This window comes from Mustela erminea, chromosome 11 (genome assembly GCF_009829155.1).
Source record: "Mustela erminea isolate mMusErm1 chromosome 11, mMusErm1.Pri, whole genome shotgun sequence".
Taxonomy (NCBI): Eukaryota; Metazoa; Chordata; class Mammalia; order Carnivora; family Mustelidae; genus Mustela; species Mustela erminea.
In genome coordinates this window covers 85,011,449-85,035,208 of record NC_045624.1, presented here as the reverse complement: position 1 = coordinate 85,035,208, position 23,760 = coordinate 85,011,449, and the positions used below count along the sequence as shown (strand labels likewise).

The 23,760-nt window shown below is 43.1% G+C and overlaps 1 protein-coding gene across 8 annotated transcripts in view; it reads right to left on the bottom strand.

Moving 5' to 3' along the window:
* The window catches only part of GSAP (gamma-secretase activating protein), an 84,909-nt gene that overhangs the window by 2,467 nt on the left and 58,682 nt on the right, over nucleotides 1-23,760 (bottom strand). For 2 of the 8 annotated variants that reach the window (XM_032305920.1, XM_032305917.1), the window contains 10 exons: nucleotides 17,810-17,938; nucleotides 16,706-16,764; nucleotides 15,981-16,012; nucleotides 13,495-13,556; nucleotides 9,734-9,829; nucleotides 8,383-8,453; nucleotides 7,852-7,946; nucleotides 2,737-2,856; nucleotides 1,821-1,882; nucleotides 143-244 (listed from right to left, as the gene is read on the bottom strand). In XM_032305920.1, the coding sequence (XP_032161811.1) occupies nucleotides 143-244; nucleotides 1,821-1,882; nucleotides 2,737-2,856; nucleotides 7,852-7,946; nucleotides 8,383-8,453; nucleotides 9,734-9,829; nucleotides 13,495-13,556; nucleotides 15,981-16,012; nucleotides 16,706-16,764; nucleotides 17,810-17,938 (828 nt within the window). Of the gene's footprint in view, nucleotides 1-142; nucleotides 245-1,820; nucleotides 1,883-2,736; nucleotides 2,857-3,606; nucleotides 3,765-7,851; nucleotides 7,947-8,382; nucleotides 8,454-9,733; nucleotides 9,830-13,494; nucleotides 13,557-15,980; nucleotides 16,013-16,705; nucleotides 16,765-17,809; nucleotides 17,939-23,760 lie in introns of those variants that run through there. The other 6 variants (XM_032305919.1, XR_004277092.1, XM_032305922.1 and 3 more) reach the window with 6 other exon arrangements.

The window sequence follows — 23,760 nt, the reverse complement described above, 5'->3', positions numbered from 1 at the left end:
CTGCTATTAGCTGATTTCCCAAAACAAGCACGAACTTTAAAAAGAGGGCAAAGAACTACAGTTGCTGTCTCTGCAGACACACTGAAACGGGCCGATAGGATCCAACTACACTTAGTGGGGCCATGCTCGCTCGCACACTCACCTGTTTCTTATAGTTCAGCAGCAGTACCCTCACGTGGTTCCGGGAAATGATGTTAGAACTCATAGGATGATCCCAAAGGCGACAGATCTTCTGACCAATAAGCTATTAGGCAAATTGAAAAATATGTAGCATGGGATTTTTAGGGCATTGAAACTACTCTGTGTGATACCATAATGATGGACCCATTGTATTATATGTCTGTCCAGATGCACAGAATGAACAACACTGTTGTTAACTATGGACTTAGGGTGATGGTGATGCGTCAGTGCAAGTTCATCAGTGGGAACACAGGGACCGCAGTGGTGGGGGATGTTGGTCAAAGGGGACGCTCTGCACGTATGGAGGCAGTGGGCTGGACGGGGACTCTCTGGACCTTGCACTTAATTTTCCTGTGAACTTAAAACTACTCTAAAGAAATTAAGTCAAAAATAACAATAAAAGAATGCAAAAATATACAAGTACACGTACCTTATAGCTACCTATAATTTAAGAAGGATTACTTCCAAGTAGCTGGTTAGTCTACAGGAGAGGCCCTTTATGGCTAATGATCCTTGAAGAAAGCCCTCTCCTATGAGGTGTGCCTCTGAATTTTGAATAAATACTCCCTTAAATTCAACCCCGAAGAGAATCATTTATTCACTGATGTTGCCAAATTCTTTTGAAATGGAGTTCATCTGCCACTCTTCAAAATAGGGTACCTGCAAACTCTAAGTGAGGTCTTGACAGGAAGGGGCATGTTCTCACCAATGTTTGCCCAGAAAATTTTAATTCCCTAAAAGTTTGAGGCAAAAAAAGGAACGAAAGAAAAAATCAAATGTAGAGATCAAACTAAATGTTCAGAGACTTTCCCCAGAGAGACCTAGCCATGGAAAATATGCTTTGTTTTCTATCCTTGCCTTTGCTTCAGTAAGCTGTGAGGAGGAGAGGGTGTTACAAAGGAAAACGATTAAGTCCAGAAGGCAGCGGACATCCCTTCGTGGGAGGATTGTGCCAGAGATACAAGTGTTCAAGGTATGTAAACAGAGCAGAGAGCTGGCCCTGGGCTCGCAGGGTCACGAAGTTTGCAGAGTCTGAGGCTCTGAAGACCTTGCTGTGGAATTTCATATTTTCATAGTATTTCTGACTCTGAGAGCTAATATCCCCCGTAAAAAACAAGGAGTGCCTGGCTAACCCTTTCTCTCATGTTTCTCATTCTTCCTTCAACCTGGGAATGTTTTCCTGCTGTGGTAGAAACGGCAGTGAGAGGAAATGCAGTTCCAGAACCTTCTGACCTCACCTGTATTTAAATTTCTTATCAGTTTATTAGGATTTTTTTTTTTTTTATTTCCAGCATAACAGTATTCATTATATGGATTCTTATCAGTTTAAATGCCAAAAGCACATGTTTCCCCTCTCCCTCCCCTCAGACTCACAGATATAAATATTAGTGTGGTTTCCTAAGAGGAGAAAATGGCTAAATGTTTCAGGCAGGCTGTGCCAGGCAGCACAAAGCCAGAGGAACAAGCACTTTGTCGGTGCGGCAGGGGTGGAGAAGGATGGGAGTTCTTGGAAAGGACTGAAGAGTGAAGCAGTTCAATTGACTTTAGCCCAAAACAAATGAATGCTCCCTTTGCAGGAAGAAGCTGAAGGAGGTTCATACCAAGGCTTATGGAGAGAATAAAACATAATTCAGGATTACCGGGGGAAGCCGCACAATGATGCTGAATTTTAGTTTTTCATTTTTCTCTGAATTGTCCAGATCTACAAAAGAGTTAGATTGGCAAATAAAACAAATCTCCATTTTAATCATCTGAGCAAGCTAATAATACTTCAGTGGTTCGTTCTGATAACACACACATCCCCACCCTGGATTCTCAAGCCAATTCTAACAATATCTTGAAAATTTTGGTTTGGGTCTCTCAGTACAAGGGCTGTCTCTTAATGAAGCAGTTGCTACATGGCATGGAGCATGTTCTGTAACAAGCTGCTGCTCACAAAACAATTTTACTAGCTAAAAACAGAAGACACCTTGGGAAACAGCAAATACTGGAACATTTATTAGCAAAACTCATCTCCAAAACACCACAATGAAGAATTTCAGCAAGGGATTACACTAGAGACCTTCAGGTTCAGGTTCGCATGACCACTGCCTCTCTCCATTTCCCTTGCACCTCAGTCTAAGTCTGAGATGACAGAGTTAATCAGCTGAAAGTAAGCCATTTCATGACATTTTCTTGAGAAGGCTTCGGAGTCTCCTATCCTCAAGTGCCCTCATGTACGGAGAAGGAATGTAATAGCCGTGTGGGGCTTGAGAAGCCCTTTGGGGCCTCTTGAAGGCCTAAGGCGCTTTAAATTAGCCCAAAGTCTGGTTACAGGAAATGAACTGTATTCAGCAGGACAAGCTGCCTCATTTGCAGAGTCCACTGCAAAAGGCAAATGAGGATCCCCTTGTTTCACTATTAAGGATTTCAATATTTAATGCCAAGCATGAAACCGAGCACAGATGGCCCTGCACGCAGCAGGGCCCTGTGTGACCAACAGGTGGCACACCACGGAGCCAGCCCTCGTGGGGCTCAGAGCGGGCTGGGCTCTGTGGTGAACTTGGAGCCTCTTACCTTTCATGAGCCTTGTGACAGCTGTTTCAGTGAGAAGCAACACCCCATTATCGAAGTAATGCAGCAGGTTATGCAAGGGGAGGCAGTGGACGCCGAGCATTGTATGCAGAGTGTGGAAACCTACACGAGAGATTGGGAGGGTAAACAGGGTCAGCCAGTGTCTCCAGCCTTCTAGAGGGAGAGAACTCAAGGATGTTAATAAAGCCCTTAGCCCAGTACCCTGGCACCTAGAGTCTAACACATGCTGCTTGAAGATAGGTCCAAGTCCCCTGCTTCGTGTTATCATGACTAAGGATTGTGCTGAGTAGATATGAGTTCCCAGAAAGCATGTGTGTCCCTTCCTAGGCAAAAGGACAAAAAGAGTCCAAGGCCTGGGTAAGGAAAAACAATTTTACAGCTTAATAGGCTTGCAGTTCTGCAGTAAGATGGCAAAAGAGAACAATTAACAGAAGAGCTTCAAACTCCAGGTGCCCAGGCTAAAAGGCTGACACATGGGGACCACCTTGTTGACACAGAAACTTTAAACCAGTAGGGGACAGTCTGTACGCCCAACCCCTGTGTATGCCCTGAAGAAGGGCTTTTGAGGTCTGCTTGAGGAATTCAACAGAGAAGAAGGAAATGCCCCTAAACCCAAGTCTCATGGGGAGGGCTACTCAAATGCTCAGAAATGGAGCATTCTGAACACAGTATTGATAATAAGCAATAAAAATGACATCCATGGGAGAAGAAGATACCAGTCCAGAAGAGAATCAGAAAAGCCACCTTGGAAAACAGAGCACACATGAGGGGAGCTTGGAAGGGTCAATGCAATTCCTGGGCATGGAGATGAGGCCAGAGAATATACAAAGAGGAGACAGTAGGAAGAGTCACCTGCATGAGCAGACCTGGACCAGAGTCTTGCTGTTTTGCTTACTAACTACAGGTAAGTAGCCTTTGTGAGACTCCATTTCTTCATCCCTGGAATGGAGCCCCTGGTACACATTTCCCACATGGCTGCCTGGAGAACTAGCACAAGGTCTATGAAGAGCCTGGTGTGTGAGAGAACAACAATGACCAGGAACGAACTCATCCTGAGGACTTCCATCTATGCACCGGCCAACTCGATCCTTATTCAACACCAAGAGGTGGGAACCACTCGATTCCCATTTTATCAATGGGGAAACCAGGATTCACAGGAGCTAAGAAAGTTGCCCGGGATTGTATCATTAGTAAGTTGCAGAGCTATATTTGAGTGCAGGTTGTGGGACTTTAGGCAACACTCTTACCCATGACAATTTCCTGCCCCAAGAACTGGTAGCTGGATTGATGCAGCAAGATGAACAGAGGCTGAAAGCTGCGAAAGTATGGGGCATGTTCAGAAAGTACTGAAAGACCCAGCTGAGATGGAATCAAGTGTATGAGAGGAATGGTAGGAGGTAAGGTTGGAAATTATTTAACAAATCCCTTCCAGACACTCAACAAGGAGCTGGGTGTACAATAATGAAAAAAACCCAGACCCCAAAGCTGCTCCTATCCGCCTTCCAGTTTGATGGAAAGACAATCAAATAATCACAGAAATACACAGTATTAAAAATGTGACCCATTTGGCGTGGCTGGGTGGCTCAGTCAGCTAAGCATCTGACTCCTGGTTTTGGCTCAGGTCATGATCTCAGGTTCGTGGGATCGAGCCTCATCTCAGGTTCCAGGCTCACGGGGAAGTCCGTTTGAGATTCTCTCTCTCTCTCTCTCAACCCTTCCCCCAGCTCATGTGCACATGCACACCCTCTCTCCCTCTGTCTCTCAAAATAAATAAAATCTTTTTTTTTAAATGGCCAGTTCTATGAAGGCAAAAGCACAGAGTGCTCTGAGCGTACATGACAGGGATTGAATGCCGAACGACAGCAAGGAATTTATTTAGTAGACTTTGGGGAGGGACACTGAAGGTTTCTAAGCAGGATGGAAAAAGGATTTGAGTTTTACTCTCAGAATATTAAAATGGCAACAGACAAGGAATGGACTGGGTACCAGTACCAGTACCAACAGTTTGCTACGGGAGGTACGTGAGATTACGTGCTGGGAGGTCAGTGTGTGAACCTGCACCAGAGGTAACAAGGGCACGGACGGTGAAGGAGGAAGGAAGGGCTCAGAAGCACATGGCAACACGTCCACACTCAGAAACAGATGGGGCGTGGGTAGGGAAAACAAAGGATCACAGCCTAATCTTAGGAGCTGACATGACAAAGAAGTGATGCCCAAAGAGCAGGAACTTGAATTCAGAGCAGTCATGGAGTGTTCTCTCCCCGAGCACATGAATCATGATCAGTGAGGGATGGAGTCCTAAGTCCTGGTCACATCAAGGGTCAGATAAAGTGCAGACTCTGCCCACAAGCAGATGTTAAGGGGCTGACAAAATGACTCTGCTGGCTTCCCTGAATCGAAAAAACAAAAAATGGATTTTACTCACTCATCAACAACATGAGATTTTTCAAATGGATTTGGACTTCCTTCCCAAGATTAAAAAAAGTTATGAAATTCATCCTGAAGAAGTTTATTGAAGGTTCCTATAGGTTTCCTGGACTCGAAATTCCTCCTTCAGCCTGCATCCATGTCCTGAAGATCCCTGATGACCCTTCCTCCTCGGTCCCTGGGGCACAGCCCCACATCCAACAGTCCACTCTTGGCTTCCTCTGCGTGTCAGCTCTGGGCAACAGAGCAAATTGGCTAAAAGTAGGCATCAGTTCCAAAACAGACCTTTTCCAGCCAAATCTAGTCCTCATCCTCCAGAGCCGCTGGCCTCTAATAGCCAGTGAGGGAAACCCAGGTCCCATTTAAACTACAAATGCTCCAGCTCCGAACCATGATTCCCTGTCACGGTCCTCCATCCCTTTATTCTTTAACCAATTGGGTTATAAGTTTCCAACACTTGGAACTCAGTTTTCACTAGCCCAGCAGGCTTGGAAAGCAAGCACACATACACAAGTACACAAAAAAAGACCCTGTATTTACCCACACAGGTGCACACCCACATGACCCAGGGTCCCTTTCCATGTCACATGAGGGAAACCAACATTTAAGAGAAAAGGAGAGAGATACTTGACTCATGGAAAAAAACCATTAAGTCTATTCACAATAATTCTCAATCACTATGGATAACATTTTTCCACGTTTTCCCTCCTTACACATCCCTGGGAAGGAGTGTGATGCTCCCTAGAAAGTAAAGTTTTACGGTCTCCCGGGTATAAAATTGCCCCCAGTAAGTCACTTCATTTATTTACAAATTTGGCTTGAGCATCCATGGTGAACAAATCTGAAAGTGTCAGTCTAATCCTCTATCAACTCTTTTGTGTTAATGACAAATAATTAATGGTTGAAGCCAGAAAGTCTTAATATAGTTTTCATGAACTCCTTCACTCTTCCTAGAGCCAACTTGAATTTCCTAGTCTATTGGGATAATTAAAAGTCATCAATTCTCCTCATGAATGGTCACTGTCAAAGTCTGATAAAATCCAAAGAAACTCCATGAAACTCCACTACCAGTGTATCTTATAAGATAAGGTAGATGGACAGAGAAAGCATGCAGGGCTCCAAACTGAGTCGCATGCATCATAAATGCAGACAAGTAGAGATGAGCTATGGGATTTCTGGGCCCAGAAACAGTCAATGTTTTGGCATCAACTATTTCAAATGGAATATAAAATTCAAGAGGCAGCACAGAACAGTCGTTAAAAGCACAGATTTTGGAGCCAGACTTCCTGGATTTGAATACTGGTTCTGTTACTTAATCACCATGTGACTTTTAGGCAAGTTACGTAACTTTCTGTGCCTCAGTTCCACCATCTATAAAATGGGAATAATAGTAAGTGGAACCCATATGAAAGTGCCTTTTTTGTTGTTGTTGTTCAAAAACTGGTTGGATATTGACAATTTAATGTGGTTCAATTTAAGCTCCTATCATTTAGGACTGTTAGGAAAATTGAATGTGTTTATTTATGTAAAGTATTATTGCTACAAAATGGGAACCATCTACCTATTGACTTAAAACCAATGAGTAAAGGAATGAATCACTGATATATGATGTGATAGCTGCATATGAATAAATAAATTAAACTGGCTGATAAACATTATATAGACACAGCTATCATAAAGCTTAACACTCACCAGAACATATATGTAATGAACACATGGCAGATAGGAGCTTATTTCTTTCTTATAATGAATACATGTTCCCAATTAAACTTCTGTTAATTTTTGTAACTGCTCTAATTTCTAGCATGGCACATGGAATGTAATAAAAAAAAATCAACAAATGGTTGTTTATTGAGTGAACAAATGACTGATTAAATGCATGACCACATACACACGTGCCAAGGGTGTTTTGAGGCCTGATTTTCTCCTGTTTCAAAATCTCAAGGGCAATCTTTAGCTTCCAAGCATTTTCTTTTTTTTTTTTTAATTTTTTATTTTATATAAACATATGTTTTTATCCCCAGGGGTACAGGTCTGTGAATCGCCAGATTTACACACTTCACAGCCCTCACCAAAGCACATATCCTCCCCAATGTCCATAACCCCACCCCCCTTCTCCCAAACCCCCTCCCCCCAGCAACCCTCAGTTTGTTTTGTGAGATTAAGAGTCACTTATGGTTTGTCTCCCTCCCAATCCCATCTTGTTTCATTGATTCTTCTCCTACCCACTTAAGCCCCCATGTTGCATCACCACTTCCTCATATCAGGGAGATCATATGATAGCTGTCTTTCTCTGTTCCAAGCATTTACTGACACCCAGCCAGACCCACTTCCTTCTGGGTGTTAACTTTCTCAATCAGATAAACTAAGCCTGCAGACATCAGAGAAAGATCTTTCATCAGCTCTGCTCATTCAAAGTATCCTAGCGAGTACGTGGGGACCAGCTCCGGTTCCCTCAAGTCAGTGACGAGCCACAGTAGAATTTACTGTGGAGGAGATCTGGTCTGCAGAGACCAACATCAGGCCCTTCTTCTCACAGTGACCCCAGACACACAAGTTCTCAGACACAGAAGGTCTCATCCTTAAATGCGTAAGGTGCCAAAGTCTGGTGACCACGGAAGAAGAAAGAACAAATGTATTACAACAAAGGACAAAAGAGCCAAGACTTACCAGGAGGCAGAGGTAAAAACAAAGTTCTAGTAGCTTCCAGAATCCTGGTCATGAGGTGAAAGACTGTAAATTCAGCAGCACTGGCCCGCCTGCTGCTGGGTAAAACAAAAGAGCTGCCATGAGCCGAGGGCTTCATCCCTAAATTTCCACTGGTCTGGGCAGTGGCTCTGAGTACCAGAGAGAGACAGACTTCCTGCTAACTCTGAACGACTAGGCCCTGTTGAAAGCCTCATGCCTAGAATCTAACCAGACAGCAGGCACATAAACAATCAGTTGCTTTAACTCCAATTCCCCTTCCTGGAGGTCCTGAGCTCTCACACCCCTAGGTCCTCATCAACCATATCCCTGGGAAAGAGGGTGGGTGAAGCCACAGGGCCATTCCTTTAAATGCTGAGTGCAGAACCAAGACAGACAGGGTCAGGGCTGTTGGCAAGTGCTTTCAATTGTTAGGTTCCAAAAAAGCTTTGCCAAAACAGGCAGCAATTAGAGTTGGCTTTACACACCTTGATCAGAGAGAGGGGAAATACGTACCAGTGGAGAAGCTGGGGGTGAAGATGGTGTTTCCTCCAGCTGGTTTCCAGGATTTGGCAAATGAGATCCAGCTGGAAGATAAAGACAGTCTCTTACCCTTCCCCCATACCCTCTCCCTCCGGGTCCCCACAGGGAGCCCTCCGCAGGCCTGACACGCATGTTCAGGGCAGCTGGCGTTTAGCCTGGGCCAGGACACAGAACCAGCCTTTCTGCAGTCAGTGCTGAGGCACTGGAATCCAAAATGGAAAGAGTGAAAATGTGCACCAGATTCTAACAGAGCCCCTTCTGTCTACGCAGGCCGTGACCCTGCTGAGCTTTCCCAGCCCTGGGTAACAGGCCCTCTGCCCTCCGTGAAGGTCAAGCACAACTGGATTTACTCTAGGCCTGTTAAATGACAAAGACCAACAGCTGACAGTGAGAAGAAAGGAGACACAGAGCGGGACAGAGGCTCTGAGCTATGACTGTGGAGGATGACAGACCTCAAGTCGAGGTCAGACCTTTGACTAGTCTGTCAGCAACAGAGCAGTCTCCAAGGGGGCTGTTGCCTGCCCTGAACCCCATGCCATGCCTGTGGAGGCTAAGGACAGGGCACCAATCAGAAAGGATCTCCAAATGGGCACAGATAAAAACAGTATACTCTCAATAACACAGATTCTCAGTGTCTCTTCGGCTGAAGTCGGGTAAGATGACTTGGAAGCAATGCAGTCGGGTCTGCAGCAACTTCCTCCATTCGTTTCAAAAAGCCCCACCGGTCATCCTGCTAAGGGGACTGCGAGACACGGCTGTTTGCTGCTGGGAAGGAGCAGGCAGGTTTGGCTGCAGTCCATGACTGTTGAGTCAGAAAGTGAGGGGTACTGAGTTTTCTAAGGCTACATCTCTTCTGCTTCTGGTCCTACTGGTTCCAGCGGCTGTTAACACAGACTGTTAAAACTTCTGTGTGATTAGGTACACAGAAGAATGTTGCTTGAACATAAATCCTTAATATTATGGAAGGTGAAATTTAAGGTCAACAGAAAGATGATAGGTAGACATGTTAAATAGTTTGGCTATCAAAGGACAAAGAAGCAAGTTAATTCCAGCATGGGGAAGAGCAAAGCCACATTCATAAAGTGAGCTCCTCGATTCCTGTTTGAAGCGAGTATAATAAACCACTTTCATAACCAAGTCCTCCTTGGTTTTTTTTGTTGTTGTTGTTCTTTTTTCCCTTTTCTCAATCTACAGCATACCAAATATACCAGTGTGAGGACAGAAAATCTGCAAAAGTCTAATCTGAAAAATACCCTGAACCACAAACTGGGAGCTACATACTGGGAGACTGGGGGCGGCAGGAAAGAGAAAAAGCAAAACCAACCAGTTTTGAAACGTAGTCCAGAACCATCTGTTCAATTTTCTTCTTTTCTATACCCTGTAGGTGTCTCAAAAGATGGTCTTTTAGCTCAGACACCATCTGAAAACAGGACATGGATTAGATAAGTCACAACCTACCCACTCACACCTGCTACTGGTTGAAACTAGATCCAATCATTAACACTCTTTACCAACACGAAAAATCCTGGACCAGAAGATCCCACTGGCGGAAATGCACAACCCACAGTGTTACTTTAATGGGCATAAATCAGGGACATGACGAGTCACCAGAGCCTAGCGAGCAGCCAAGAGTCCGATTCCCAGCTGTGATGAGAATTCTCCGAAGAAGCTGAGGGAAGCCACTAACTTAGAGGTCAAGGGCTCTGGGATCTACCAAAGGGTTGAAGTCTACTGGTCCCAGACCTGGAGAACTTACAGGAACAACTGCAATCATGGAGTGACTGTGTTGATGCGGGTCGGGGTGGGGGGGCTGCAGGGTGTTGGGGAGGTGTAGGGGGGAGTGGCATGCTTTGGGGCATTTGGAAGGACAGGGGCAGGAGTAAAAAGGAAATGCATCGGGTACCTCCCTCTGGACTTTCAGCACAGCCCCCTGACATGCAAAAGTAATGAAATCATTGATTCTATCACCTCTAAACGGACTTGTATATCTACTCTATTCTCATCTTTCTTGGAGCTCACCAATCAGTGCCAGTGGAGCATCCAACCTTCCCGGCCTTTTGCTCTTATGTCTCCTCCTCCTTTTTTTCCCTCTCTTTTGCCTAAATATTCTTCTCAGCTGGAGGTCCTCCTCATTAGAGATCTTTGCACCAATAAACACCACGAGAATTGTATAATTAACACCATACGTGCACATATCTACTATGTTAGCAGATTTACATATCTGCTATATGTATACATACCTATATGAGACCCTGAGCAAAACTTAGCCCATGGCACTCTGGGGCATTTGTTAATTAAGTAGGCTTAAAATTTTTAAATTTTTAAAAAAGATTATTGCATGCTTTTTTGTGCTTTTCCATTTTTCCATGACAACCATAAAAATGAAAATTTAAATCACCCATAATCCTATCATCTGTGTTAACATTTTGGATTTTTTATTTTCCTTTTCTCCAGTGTGCACGCTCATGCCAATGTTTTCTAATTTGCCCTTTATTTCATGTAATAGTTTATGTTGTCGAATATTCTTTACCACGCTGGTTGTAATGGCTGCACGGTATTCAATTTTATGAAACAACTAGAATTGAACTATTTATTCTCCTCTTAAACATATGGGATACTTCTTATACTATTGTGAATACCACTAAAAAAATCCCTTATACATGATTTGTTTGCCATATCCCAAATTATTTTCTTAAGCCAAATTCCTAGAAATGGAACTTGTTGGGTCATGTACTAAAAGTTTGAGACACTTTGCAGTGGATAGGCTAATGGGTATACCGGTTTCCAAATGCATTGTATAAGGCTGCCCAATTCCCCATATGCTGAACTTTGCTAGTGCAATTTTTAAACTTTGACAATTGGATAGGCAAGCACACACACACACATTAATTTTTTATATTAGATTCCTTAATCTATCTGGTATTTCTGCTGGTTTATGGTATAAGGTGGTGATATCTGGGATAGGAGGACTCTAATTATCTTTTCCAGATAGGCAGCCATTGATAGACTAAAAAGTATTTCTTTCCAGTGATTTTTAAATGCCTAATTTTATCCTACACTAAAGATTCAAATTTAAACTAGAGTCTCCTGTCAATTTTGTACAAGCACCATATTGTTTCAATTATTGTAGATCAATAACACACTTAGCTATCTGGTAGTGTCAGTTCTATTCCTTTTTGTCAAGTGAGTCACCTGGTCAACTGTCAGAGTTTTGGGTTATAATTTTATTAAACCTAGATGCTAAGGATTTGGAAATGGAATAATGTTTTTCACTAACTTTTCTAACTGGTTAATCCTAATAAAAAAGAAAATGTATTTAGAATCACCAGCTTATTAACTTGTTCCTCAGTATTTTCCATTTCCCCTGGTGATTATCTTGTTTGTTGCATTAGACAATCATAGCATCTTCTTTTACTTTTGTTTCTTATTGCACTGTATGCAATGAAAATTTTTAGTGAAAATAACAAGAATCTGTAATTTCTTTCTTTCTTTTTTGAGAGAGAGAGAGAGAGAGAGCCTGGATGGGGCAGGAGTGGGGGAGAGGGAGAAAGAGAATATTAAGTAGGCTCCATGCGCAGCACAGAGCCCGACAGGGAGCTCCATCCCATGACCCGGAGATCATAACCCGAGTCGAAATCAAGAGTTGGACACTCAACTAACTATGACACCCAGGCATCCCGCTTCTTTCTGATAATAATAGGAGTGACCCCCACATTTGATTTAAAATATGTCAGCTATCAGTATTAGGATATTTTTTGTCTTATTGATTTGGTGTATTCCAGAAGTGGAATTTTACATTTATCAATTTTTAGCGCCTATAGAGATGATCATTTTTTCCCCTCTTTGATATGATAAACTACATTAATACATTAGCTAATGATAAGCCTTCTTTAAAAAAAAAAAAAGGCCACTTGGCCATGTTGTATTTTTCAAATGGACCACTGGAAAATATTTTAATTGAGCTTATGGTATCTATGTTCATAACTGAAAGTAAAAGTCATTGTTAGATTTTGGCTTTAGGGTTATGCTAGCCTTCTAAGGTGATTGAAAAATTTCCCATCTTCTTTTCAAAAATAATTTACATAGGGTGGGTATGATCTTATCCTTATAAGTTTGAAAGAACTAACTCATTAAATAATTTGGTGCCTTTTTGGAAGATTATCTCTTTCTCTTTTTTTTTTTTTTTTTTTAAGAGAGAGAGTGAGTGCATGTATGTGGGAGTCAGAGGAGGGAGGGGGAGAGAGACTCTCAAGCAGGCTTTGTGCTCAGTGTGGAGCCCAACACGGGGCTTAACCTCAGGACACTGAGAACGTGACCTGAACCCAAATCAAGAGTTGGACACTTAACTGACTGAACCACCCAGATGCCCCTGGAGATAATCTCTGACAATTTTTTTCAAATTATTTTAGGGTTATTGTGTTGTCTAAGATTTTTATTTCTTCTTGGGTCAAGTTTGGTATTTCTATTTATCAAGGAAACTTTAACTAGAATTTTCAACTCTGTAAATATGCATTTACACATGTTTTTCTCATACTTAAAACCTTCCATAGTTAAGGTAATAGATTATCCCATTCTTAAGCCTGCACAGGATTAAAGATATTGTATTAGACTGTCTAGATGTCTCTTTAATCAGTTTTAAAAAATAGATTTTGGATTTATTTACTAATTCTGCACTTCCATTCATTTATTTTGATTTCTCTGTCTTTGGTCTTCCTAGTAGTAGAACTTCCTGAGAAAGGATACTTTATTCTGTTGTATTTTAAACCCCAAATACAAATGCCACGGAGACACTGTTCTTTCCTTGTTTTAAACACTCAGTGCTGTACATTGCCTTATGATGTTTTGTAATTCTATATTTTGGACTGATTTATGTATGTCTCTCCCACTACACTAAATTCGAAAAGAGCAGAAATCGTATCTGCGTTGTCTACCACTGAGCACACAGGGCCTACAGTGGCTGGTAACAGCTAATGGGTTAAAAGAATGAGTGAAAAATAAGGTCAGCCCGAGAAGCACAATCTAGCCCTTTCCCTTTTCTTGGATCCTGTGGTTTCTCAGCACCCGAACGGCCCACAGAAAACTTACCAGCCCCATCAGCAGCCTCTGGTGGTTGTCTTCCTCCTGGAAGAGGGGTGTTAATCTTGGCTCTGAAATTAAACAAAATAATAGTCAAGAAGGGTGGTTTTTGGGAAATGGGCTAGAATAAGAGAAATCAGCAGAGAAATCAGGGTTTCCCTTCTCTGAGTTATTGGGAACACAGATCATTTTGCTGATAGGATGAAATTTTTCATGAAATGCGCAACCTATTCCTGCAAGCTGAACTTGTCACCCATGTGTCTTGATACACAGACAGCTCTACTCCAAAAGACTAGGAAAGAAAGAAAGAAAACAAGGAACACATTGCCCGACACCAAGAGGCTCTGGCTTTGACTTCAACGTGAAAACTCTCCACTGTCTAAAGACCTCTGTTTCACTGCAGTGAGAGACACTTGGGCCCTTCCTTAACGCCAAGGGGGCCGTAAACTCAGAGATGGGGACTTGGTGGAAAGAATCTCATGACTACTTTCCTCGTGACCCACTATGGTTTAGTGACTGTGGGAGTCACTGAATTGAGGGGACCTGTCAATTACTGAAGCAAATAATACGAATTGACACAAGTGATCTGACTAAAAGAGTAGCCAGCTCAAGATGGAGAAATGACACAGAAGGTTCAACGGGATGGCATTTCCTCCGCTGTAATTTGCACTACACCAGCAGCCTGGAGGGGCAGACAACACAGTCTTGTGACAAGATGTGCCTAACACTCCTCTAACTGCACCTTCGTGCCCTGCTCCTCCTCTCCTGGGGCAACTGAGACAGGCACCTGTCAAGAGAACAGAACTGCCCCAGTCAATGGGCTGATGACCCTGTGTGGGACGGCACAGGGGCCTCTCGTCCCCTCGGGATAAATCCGACCTGGAGCCCAAATGAGCTTTTTGATTCAGATGAAGCAATTCAAAACTTGATGCCAGCAGCCTGAGTTTCACCCAGACTGTCCTGTTTCTTTTAGTGACAACATTCTTCCTAGGACACTAGGGCAAGCCAAGCACGTGAGAGGAAGGGACAAGTTCCCAAAGTGCTCGCAGAGAGAATGGTTACAGGATGTAAACAGGCGGGAAGTACAAGAGTAGGAGCTCTAACAGGGGCAGAGGAGTGACAGACACCACAAAAACCTTGACAACCGGCCATATTTCCCGCATGGCAAAATTTCTGGCCTGAACTAGGCACCTTCACGCCCCCACCGCTGGGCAGGACTCCTGCCTGCGGCTTCTGCCTGGTGCTAGCGGGAGAACCCCTGGCTTTGGGCATGGATGACCTGGTAACACAGGCAGAGGCTGGTTCCCTCCAGGCTGCTCCCTCAAAGGCCCTGTCACCCTGGGCTGGATCACAAGTTCACTGTCACGGTTCACATGACCTGTGTGCACAGCTGCAGGATGTCCCACAATGCACTGTATAAAACTGTTTCCGTTAGGGTCACCCAGAACACACCTAAACATCCAAGCCTATAAAACATAAGTGGGATAAGTGGAATAAGTGGCATAAGTGGAAAAATAATAGCTTTTTAAACGGAGGCTGGACTTTAGGAGGCATGAAAGTGTTCCAGAGACAAAACCACAAAAAAGCTTGTACCTGGATACGTTTAGCATTCTCTTCCCTCAGTTTTACCTGGTAGGGTGTTTAATCAAGACTTACCTCAGCTGTCACCCCTGGAAAGACTTTTCTGAGCTCGCTCTGTTCCCCAACCATCCCCACTCCTAAGCCAATGCCTCCCCACCCGCCCCAGCCACTGTGGTTCTAGAACACCCATCTCCTGGCTTGTCAGCATTTCTTCCTCACACATCAATGACAAAGCAGCCCTCAGGTATCTCGTGCACCAAGCGCTGTACGAGATGCTATAAACACTACCCCCATTTACTCTTGTTTTTCCTCTCACCTTGTCCTGAAAAGGTTAATGCAGAAAGCGAACACATGGCCTGCCCAAGAGCACACTGTTAGCATGTGGCTGGCCTGGAACTGAAGCCAAGTTCTGTCTGGCTCCAGGCCTATGCTCTTCCCCTATAACCACACAGCTTACCCAGAGACTCCTATCTTTGGACTCCTATGACCTAGCCCAGGGAGTGCCCAAATGTTATCCAAAATCAAAGATCCCTGTGTGACCAGACAGCTGAAAAGCTGGAAGGAAAGCAGCCCTAAGCCAGAGGAACTCCCGAAGTGCATTGTGTGGGTACAGCCACAGGGCATGGTAATTAGATCAAGGCTCTGAAGAAAAATAATGAAAACCAGACACCAACACTCAGGGACTCTTCCAGCAAAAGCACATTCAGCAGCTGTCCCGAAAGGTCCTGGTGCCAAGACAGACATGGAAGGAGCTGGGTGGTCACTCTAACAGGAAGATATTAAAGGGGTGCTGCCTTCATTACACTACTGAGCATGATTTCCTTGCCAACCCACACCGGTAGGAAAGACAGGGTTACAAACCATACACTGACAGAAATCAAATAAAGAGGACTTTATTACACGTCTCTTCTTACCCAAATTCCTCGCTTCTAGGTTAGAAATCACCCTACAAAGAAATTAGCCAATGTTATTCACATAGGAAGATTAAAAAAAAAAAAAAAAAAGCCACAATACCCCACAAAGATATCCTCCATAAAACCACCGCAGAAACTGTTCTCAGGCGGCTGAAAACCTCAAACACTTTAATCAACTTGGCAAAAGCCACATTAGGCGATTATAAAATCTCAAAACCCTTTAGCGCAATGACAATAATTTAGAACAATTGCAGCTCTCGGTTATTGGAAATAATGGGAACAGAAAATAGAACAGGGTTGGAACGGGCCTATTCTTGTAGCACTCCAAGATGACTCATCTATCCAGAAAATGGGCTTTCAAAATAAGAGCCTGCTCAGCAGCCCACTAACACTTTTTAAATGAACCTACTGCCTCTATCCCCCTAAAGTGCTCACTTAGTAAGGGCCTTCTCTACTACTTGTTGTTTATAATTATCTATCTTCAGGATGCCATTCTGTAAGCTTTAACATACAATTTTACTATACAATTTAACATACAATTTTCCCACTAGAAACTCCAGCACCGAACTCAAGCATAGGACCCAGGTGGCTGCATTCGTTAAGCTGACAGCATCGTTTTGTTGAGGACACTCAACGAGAGGAAGCTCCTTCCACGAAAGGTCTCCAAAAGAGTACTCGCAAAAGATACGCATCTTCTAGGTACACTAATCCCTAATTTTACTTACTTCATTGCATTTTCACGAATATTCCTCATGTACACCATAGACCTTCTTCTTCCGGTTTTCTAGAAGGGAGAACATGTCAGAGGTGTGGAGGGTCGAAGTTTCATGGGTGCCATTTTTCACACCAAGGACATAGTGCAACACAGCGAAAGAGTTTTGGAAAAAAGAGATATACTTTCCAAGCAATCAAAATACCTATGTTCTTAAAAATGAGTTTAAAAAGCACCTTATTCTGACATTATTATAGATGGGTTGGAAGTTGTAAATCAACTAGACAGTGTTGTGTTATATACAATGACAGTGCAACCACACATGATTCTAGAGAGATCTTATGTACGCTTCAGCCAGTCTCCCCCCATTTTATATCTGATATAAAGGACTATAGTACAGTATCAAAATCAGGAGGCGGATATTACTAGAATGAGTGTATAGTCCTATGTCACTTCACCACGGATGCAGATTCAAGTGCTGTAATAAAGACACAGAACAGTTCCATCCCCCCACAGATCTCCCTTGTGCAATCAGTCCCAGCCACTTTTCTGTTCTTTTTTTTAATCAGTTTTTTTTAAGATTTTTATTTATTTATTTGACAGACAGATCACAAGGAGGCAGAGAGGCAGGCAGAGAGAGAGGAGGAAGCAGGCTCCCCACTGAGCAGAGAGCCCGATGCGGGGCTCGATCCCAGGACCCTGGGATCATGACCTGAGCTGAAGGCAGAGGCTTTAACCCACTGAGCCACTCAGGCGCCCCCCAGCCACTTTTCTTTCAACTAAACCTAACCCTCAGCAACCATAAATTTTTGGAACACCTAGGTTTTTTTTTTAATCAATTTTAAACTATACAAGTAATGCAAGAACACAGGTAAGACCGAGCTATTAATCTCTCTTCCATGATGAACATGCTGCGTGTGTCCCTTAACCTCTGCGCACTTGATTTTCCTCCTCAAGAGAAGACAGATCAGAAAAGCACCATGGTCTTCTTGCAACAATGCAAAAGGGCCTGGCTGTTGGGGAGAGTGTAGCAAACTGAAGCCAGCCTTGGGACTAAAGTATAGCATCAAATGCTATACTTTTGCTTCTTGCTTCATTCTCCTGCATCCACACAAACCTCTTCTGAGATCAGGCTGTGCCATTCTTTCCGGATCATGCTGTTGTCATACAGCAGGCGTGGCTTGGAGTACTTCACATATTCTAGGTTGGAGTTCAGTTTTTCCCAGTAGCCCTTAAAGCTGTGCACCTGCAGGAGACAAAAAGCACCGGTGAGCTTGAGAAGCAGGGCCTGGGCCCCGACCAACCAGCAAGGACCACCCGATTCTTGCGGAAAGCTGGGCTTGCCTTACTTCCTCAGCTCTTAGAGGGCAGTGTTTCTGCCTGAACTCTTCCCACGAAAGATGGCATTCTCCTCCTGCAGAAATTCTAAGGTTTTATTTATTTACCAGAGAGAGAGATCACAGGTAGCCAGAGAGGCAGGCAGAGAGAGAGGGGGAAGCAGGCTCCCCGCTGAGCAGAGAGCCAGATGCAGGGCTCGATCCCAGGACCCTGAGATCACGACCTGAGCCAAAGACAGAGGCCTAACCCACTGAGCCACCCAGGCGCCCCCTCCTGCAGGAATTCTAAAATACTAAGACTTAAAGTGTCTTGCTTTCCCCATTTCCTTTTCTGCCCCTTTTACAGAGAGCCACTGCCCCGTCCCCAAACCAGTATGAGTCGCCTGGGTTCAGGCTAAGTTGGGAAGCCTGTATTAAACCCCGTGTTGTATTAAACACATCAGATCATTTCCTCTCCAGACACCCACTTTGCTGACTTAGGTTGTGTTAACAATGATGTATTCAGAGAATGTTCATAAGACGTATAGCACAGGGAAGAGGCTTACTTTCCTACTAAGCTTATCTACTTCCAAAAGAGGTCTTTCAAAACCTCGGCGTCAGAAAGGTGGGGTGAACTAGTTTCACATTTGGTTGTCAAATACTCCAAAACAGAATTTGCTGGCAACCTATTTAGGTCTTTGACATATTGCTATAATTGAGGCAATAATGTATCCATTATATTCATTTTTAAAGATAATGCAATACTAACACATTTTTAATATTGAAGGATGTATTGATACAAAATGTTTTTTAATTTTTTAAGATTTATTTATTTAAGACAAAGAATGCGTGAGTGGGCAGAGGGACAGAGGGAAGAGAGAGAGAGAGAACCTCGAGCAGACTCCCCACTGAGTGTGAAGCCTGATAAGGAGCCTCATCCCACTACCCTGAGATCCTTACCTGAGCTGAAACCAAGAGCCAGAAGTTTAACCAATGAGCCACCCAGGTGACCCTGTTTTTAAATTTTTTAATTTTAAATTTAAGTACAATGAACATATAATGCTAGATTACTTTCAGGAGTACAATATCATGATTCAAGAATTCTATACACTACTCAGTGCTCACCGCAGTAAGTGTAGTCACCATCTGTCACCAAATATTATTGCAATCTTACTGACTAGATTCCCTCTGCCATCCTGTTCCTCTCTAAGACTTATTTTATAACTAGGGTTTGTACCTCTTTATCCCCTTTATCTATTTCACCTATCTCCCCCACCCCCATCACCCTCTGGCCACCACTAGTTAGGCCTCTGTAATTAAGAGTCTGGTTTTATGTTTTTTTTAATTTATTTGTTTTACTTTTACATGTAAGTGAAATCATATGATATTTGCCTTTCTCTGACTTATTTCACTTAGCATTATACCTATAGGTCTATCCATGTTGCTGCAAATGGCATGATCTTATTCCTTTTTTACGAGTAATATTCCACTGCATACATATACCGATTCTCTATCCATTCCTCTATGGATGGACATTTGGGCTGCTTCCATATCTTGGCTATTGTAAATAATGCTGCAATAAACATAGGGGTGCGTGTATCTTTTCAAATTAGCATGTTCATTTTGAGTAAATACCCAGTAGTAGCATTATTGGATCATATGGTAATTCTAGTTTTAATTTTTTGAGGAACCTCCATACTGTTTTCTATAGTGGTTGCACCAGTTTGCATTCTCACCAACAGAGCATGAAGGCTCCTTTTTCTCTACATCCTCACCAACACTTGTTATTTCTTGCTTTTTGATTCTAGCCACTCTGAACAGGCTAGTTGATCAAAAATCAACTTTTTGATTCTAGCCACTCTGAACAGGAGTGAGGTGAAATCTCATTGTGGTTTTGATTTGCATTTCCCTCATGATTAGTAATGTTAAGCATCTTGTAGGCCATCTGTATGTCTTCTTCAGAGAAATGTCTGCTCAGGTCCTCTGCCCATTTTTTAATTGGATTATTTGTTTATTGGGTATTGAATTGTATAAGTTATTTGTATATTTTGGATATTAACCTCTTAGTGGATATATTATTTGCAAATAACTTCTCTCATTCAGTGGGTTGCCATTTCATTTTGTTGATGGTTTCTTCTGCTGTGCAAAAGCTTATTTTGATGTAGTCCCAGTAGTTTATTTTTGCTTTTATTTCCCTTGCCTAAGAAGACATTATCTAGAAAAACGTTTCTATGGCTGATATCAAAGGATATACTAACACACACTGTTTCCTTAAATCAATGAAGATAGATTTATGATATACTTTCTTGCCAAAATACATGTGTTTGTAAAAGATTTGACTAGGACCAAAATGCAATGTGTAACCAGAAAACAAAGTGAGCTAATGCTTAGTGTGGTAACAGCCTTGGCTATACTGCAAGAAAAAAAAAAAAAAAAAAAGAGAGAGAATTTTAGTAAAATATGCCTCAAACAAGAAAAATGCCCTTATATTAAATAATAGCACACTAGCCATACTCTTACTGAAAGGGCAGTCACTACTGGTTCAAAATGAATTTTGGAGTATTATTAAATTACATAATAATATTTACTTGTTGTTTTAGAAGCCTGAAAGGCCCATCCAGCCAACATCCTTTCTCAGAGAGACAAGAAAAACTACGTCCAAGGGCACCCAGATGGCTCAGTTGTTTAAGTGACTGCCTTCAGCTCAGGTCATGATCCTGGAGTCCTAGGATCGAGTCCCACATCGGGCTCCCAGCTCTATGGGGAGTCTGCTTCTCCCTCTGACCTTCTCCTCATTCATGCTCTCTCTTACTGTCTCTCTCTCAAATAAATAAATAAAATGTAAAAAAAAAAAAGAAAAGAAAGAAAGAAAGAAAGAAAGAAAAACTACATCCAAGAAAAGGTCATTTCTAGGGGAAACTGGAACCCCGGTGTCACATCACACTCCCAGATAAACCTACCTCACTGACCTTTTCTTCCCCTTTCAACTTATTTACAATTAATGTGCCTGTATCTACCCTTTGGTCTTCCTTCTATTGAAAAAAATTATAATGAAAGCAAATTCTGCCAACATTTGGCTATAGTTAGTCCCTGACAGGAAGTCACTGCAGCTTGCTTGCATTCTACTCCTGGGTTCCAGCACACTAGCCCCACAACTAACTGGTGTTGCAGTGACACCTAGTGGTTGGTCAAGATACTAAGCTCTGCCCACTTTGGCGGCCGCAGCCCCACGCTGTGGTCCCAGCGATGTCTGAGGAACACCGAAGCCCTCCCTCCCATCTGAGGGTCTGCTCCCCTCACACACACACTGTAGCTCCTAAAAAAAGATCTCTCCCAAGGATCCCAAGATCCTTCCCCTTCCACCATTAAAATAATCCCTTTTCTTAGCTGAAAACAAACAGTTAAAGCAAGTCCATGGATGGGCCACAAAGGGGCTTAGGAATCCAATGACAGCACGCAGAACGGAGGGAGTTGTGGGAGCACATCTCTGGGGACAAGGCCTACAGCTTGCCCCAGATGGTCAAAGGGATCCATAACCTACAATAGCTCAAAACCCCTGAGTTAGAAGGCAAAGGAATGGAGTTTTAAAAATAAACAAACAAAACCCACTTAGATTTAAACTGGAAACACTGTTCAGCAAAGACCCGGAAATATTTTACTATAAACCTGTAGGTCTTTCAAGAAGGTCACGGGGCTGGATGTTACAACATAGATGAAAATAATTAGCGGCATATGTCACCACATGGTATCTATGAGGTAAGTGATATAATTATTTTTAAGGTTTTATTTACTTATTTGACACAGAGAGAGAGAGAGCACAAGGAGGAGGAGCAGTAGGCAGACAGAGAAGCAGGCTCCCCACTGAGCAAGAAGCCGGATGAGGGGCTTGATCCCAGGACCATGGGATCATGACCTGAGCCAAAAGCAGATGCTTAACCAACTGAGCCACCCAGGCGGCCCAATAAGTGATAGGATTTTTTAAGTTACGAAAATCTCAGAGATCACTGTATATTGGAAGGTCTATTTGGAAGCCTGAGTAATAGATAAGACCCAGAGTTTGAAAATGGATTTGAATAAGTGAAAGACAAGGAGAGGACGTTCTGGAGGGGATACTCTGGGGAGTGAGCAAGGACTGAGAGACAAGAATGTGCATTCTGGGTTTAGATCAGAGGCAGAGCATTAGAAAAAGCAACCAACAGCATTTCATTCTCTGTGGTGAAGACCTCTGTCTCTAGCCTGTGACTCCCGATTCAGCAAACACGGGGCTGGCACCCCCCAGATACTAAACTACAGCGGGGTGCGACCTGAGCTTCCTGAGTTTTCAAAGTTCGCGAGGCACCCCCAGTGCTCAGCCAGAGTAGAGAACACTGCTTGAGCCCGCCCAGGTCATCTCTATCTCCCACCCACCCTCCTGTGTCTTCCTTGCCTTCGCGCCTCTGGCTTACAGGCTGATGAAGAACCAGCTGTCTGAGAACGGGTGACTGTGTTGTTGATTAATGGGAGGTGGGGTTAAAGAAGAGGTTAGAGCCAATCCAGGATGGATGGCCAATGTCAAGGTAACACCAGACTGCTCATTCACCCAGAGAATTAAAGCAGCTCCGAGATCGAATTGTAGATGCTTGAACATAGAATGGGGGGAAGAGGGAGCGCAAGCATCACAATCACATCCGAACAGTCCACCTGGGAGCACAGAAAAACACTCCTGCATCGTCAGTTAGTACTTATGGAACTCATGAACTGAACACTGGGCTCATCGGGGACAACGGCATCAACATAAAGTAAGAGCCCAAGAAGCACACTGCAGGCTACTTCAGGAGAGCACATAAGCCTTAAAATATTTTATAAGAAAATACTCATGAATGTAGCTACTTCTGGGAGACGCTGGTGTAAGAAGCCATCAGACTCTCAAGGGAGCCCCAGAAGTGTTTTCCTGCACAAGGAGGAGTTTTAAAGCTTGATTTTGAAAGAAGGGAAATTATCCCAAGTCTCTTCTTGATCAGTTGGGTTGCCTGGCTGGCTCAGTCGGTAGAGCATGTGACTCTTGATGTCGGGGTAGTGAGTTCAAGCACCAGGTTTCAAGATTTAAGTAATCTCCATATGGAGATTACTTAAAAAAAAAAATCTCATTTTGCCTCTTAGGAGGACAGGAAATAATTACCGAATGAAACCCATCAAAACTATTAATTGAACAGAAGGACCAGAGGGTTATATATTAAGGGATTGTTCCCCACCTTTGATCTCAGTTGCTAGTTGATTTTAGGCGATAAAAATATCTGCCTTTCATTTCTGAAAAGCCCTCTTGCCTTGGTCCTACATCTGATTAACCCTCATCTTCTGAGAGGAGAAAAGCTTTACTCTCGACACTAGGGCTCAACTAGCAGAACTAAAAGCATCAATCCAGTTTGGGTGTTCAGTGGATTCCATCTCAACATGAACTTCTGTTTGCAGCCCAGAGAAGCACAGTGACCCCCTACCTCTCACACAGACAGAATAAAATACAGCCACCTGTGTGTCTATGAAACTAGCAAAGCACCATTTACTAAGCCCAAATGCTCTGAGCAGACCATCAGATCCATACAGAGGACCAGTGACTGGAACCCAAAGGTGACCACATGTGACAAGTGCCAGTTCTCCTATTCATAAATTAACACCTCTTTCTTCCCCATATCTAGAAAAATACAATCTTTCTTCTTTGCCCAGCTGGGTAGTTCTCTTACCCATTTAAAAAAAAAAAAAAAAAAAAAAAAGAAAA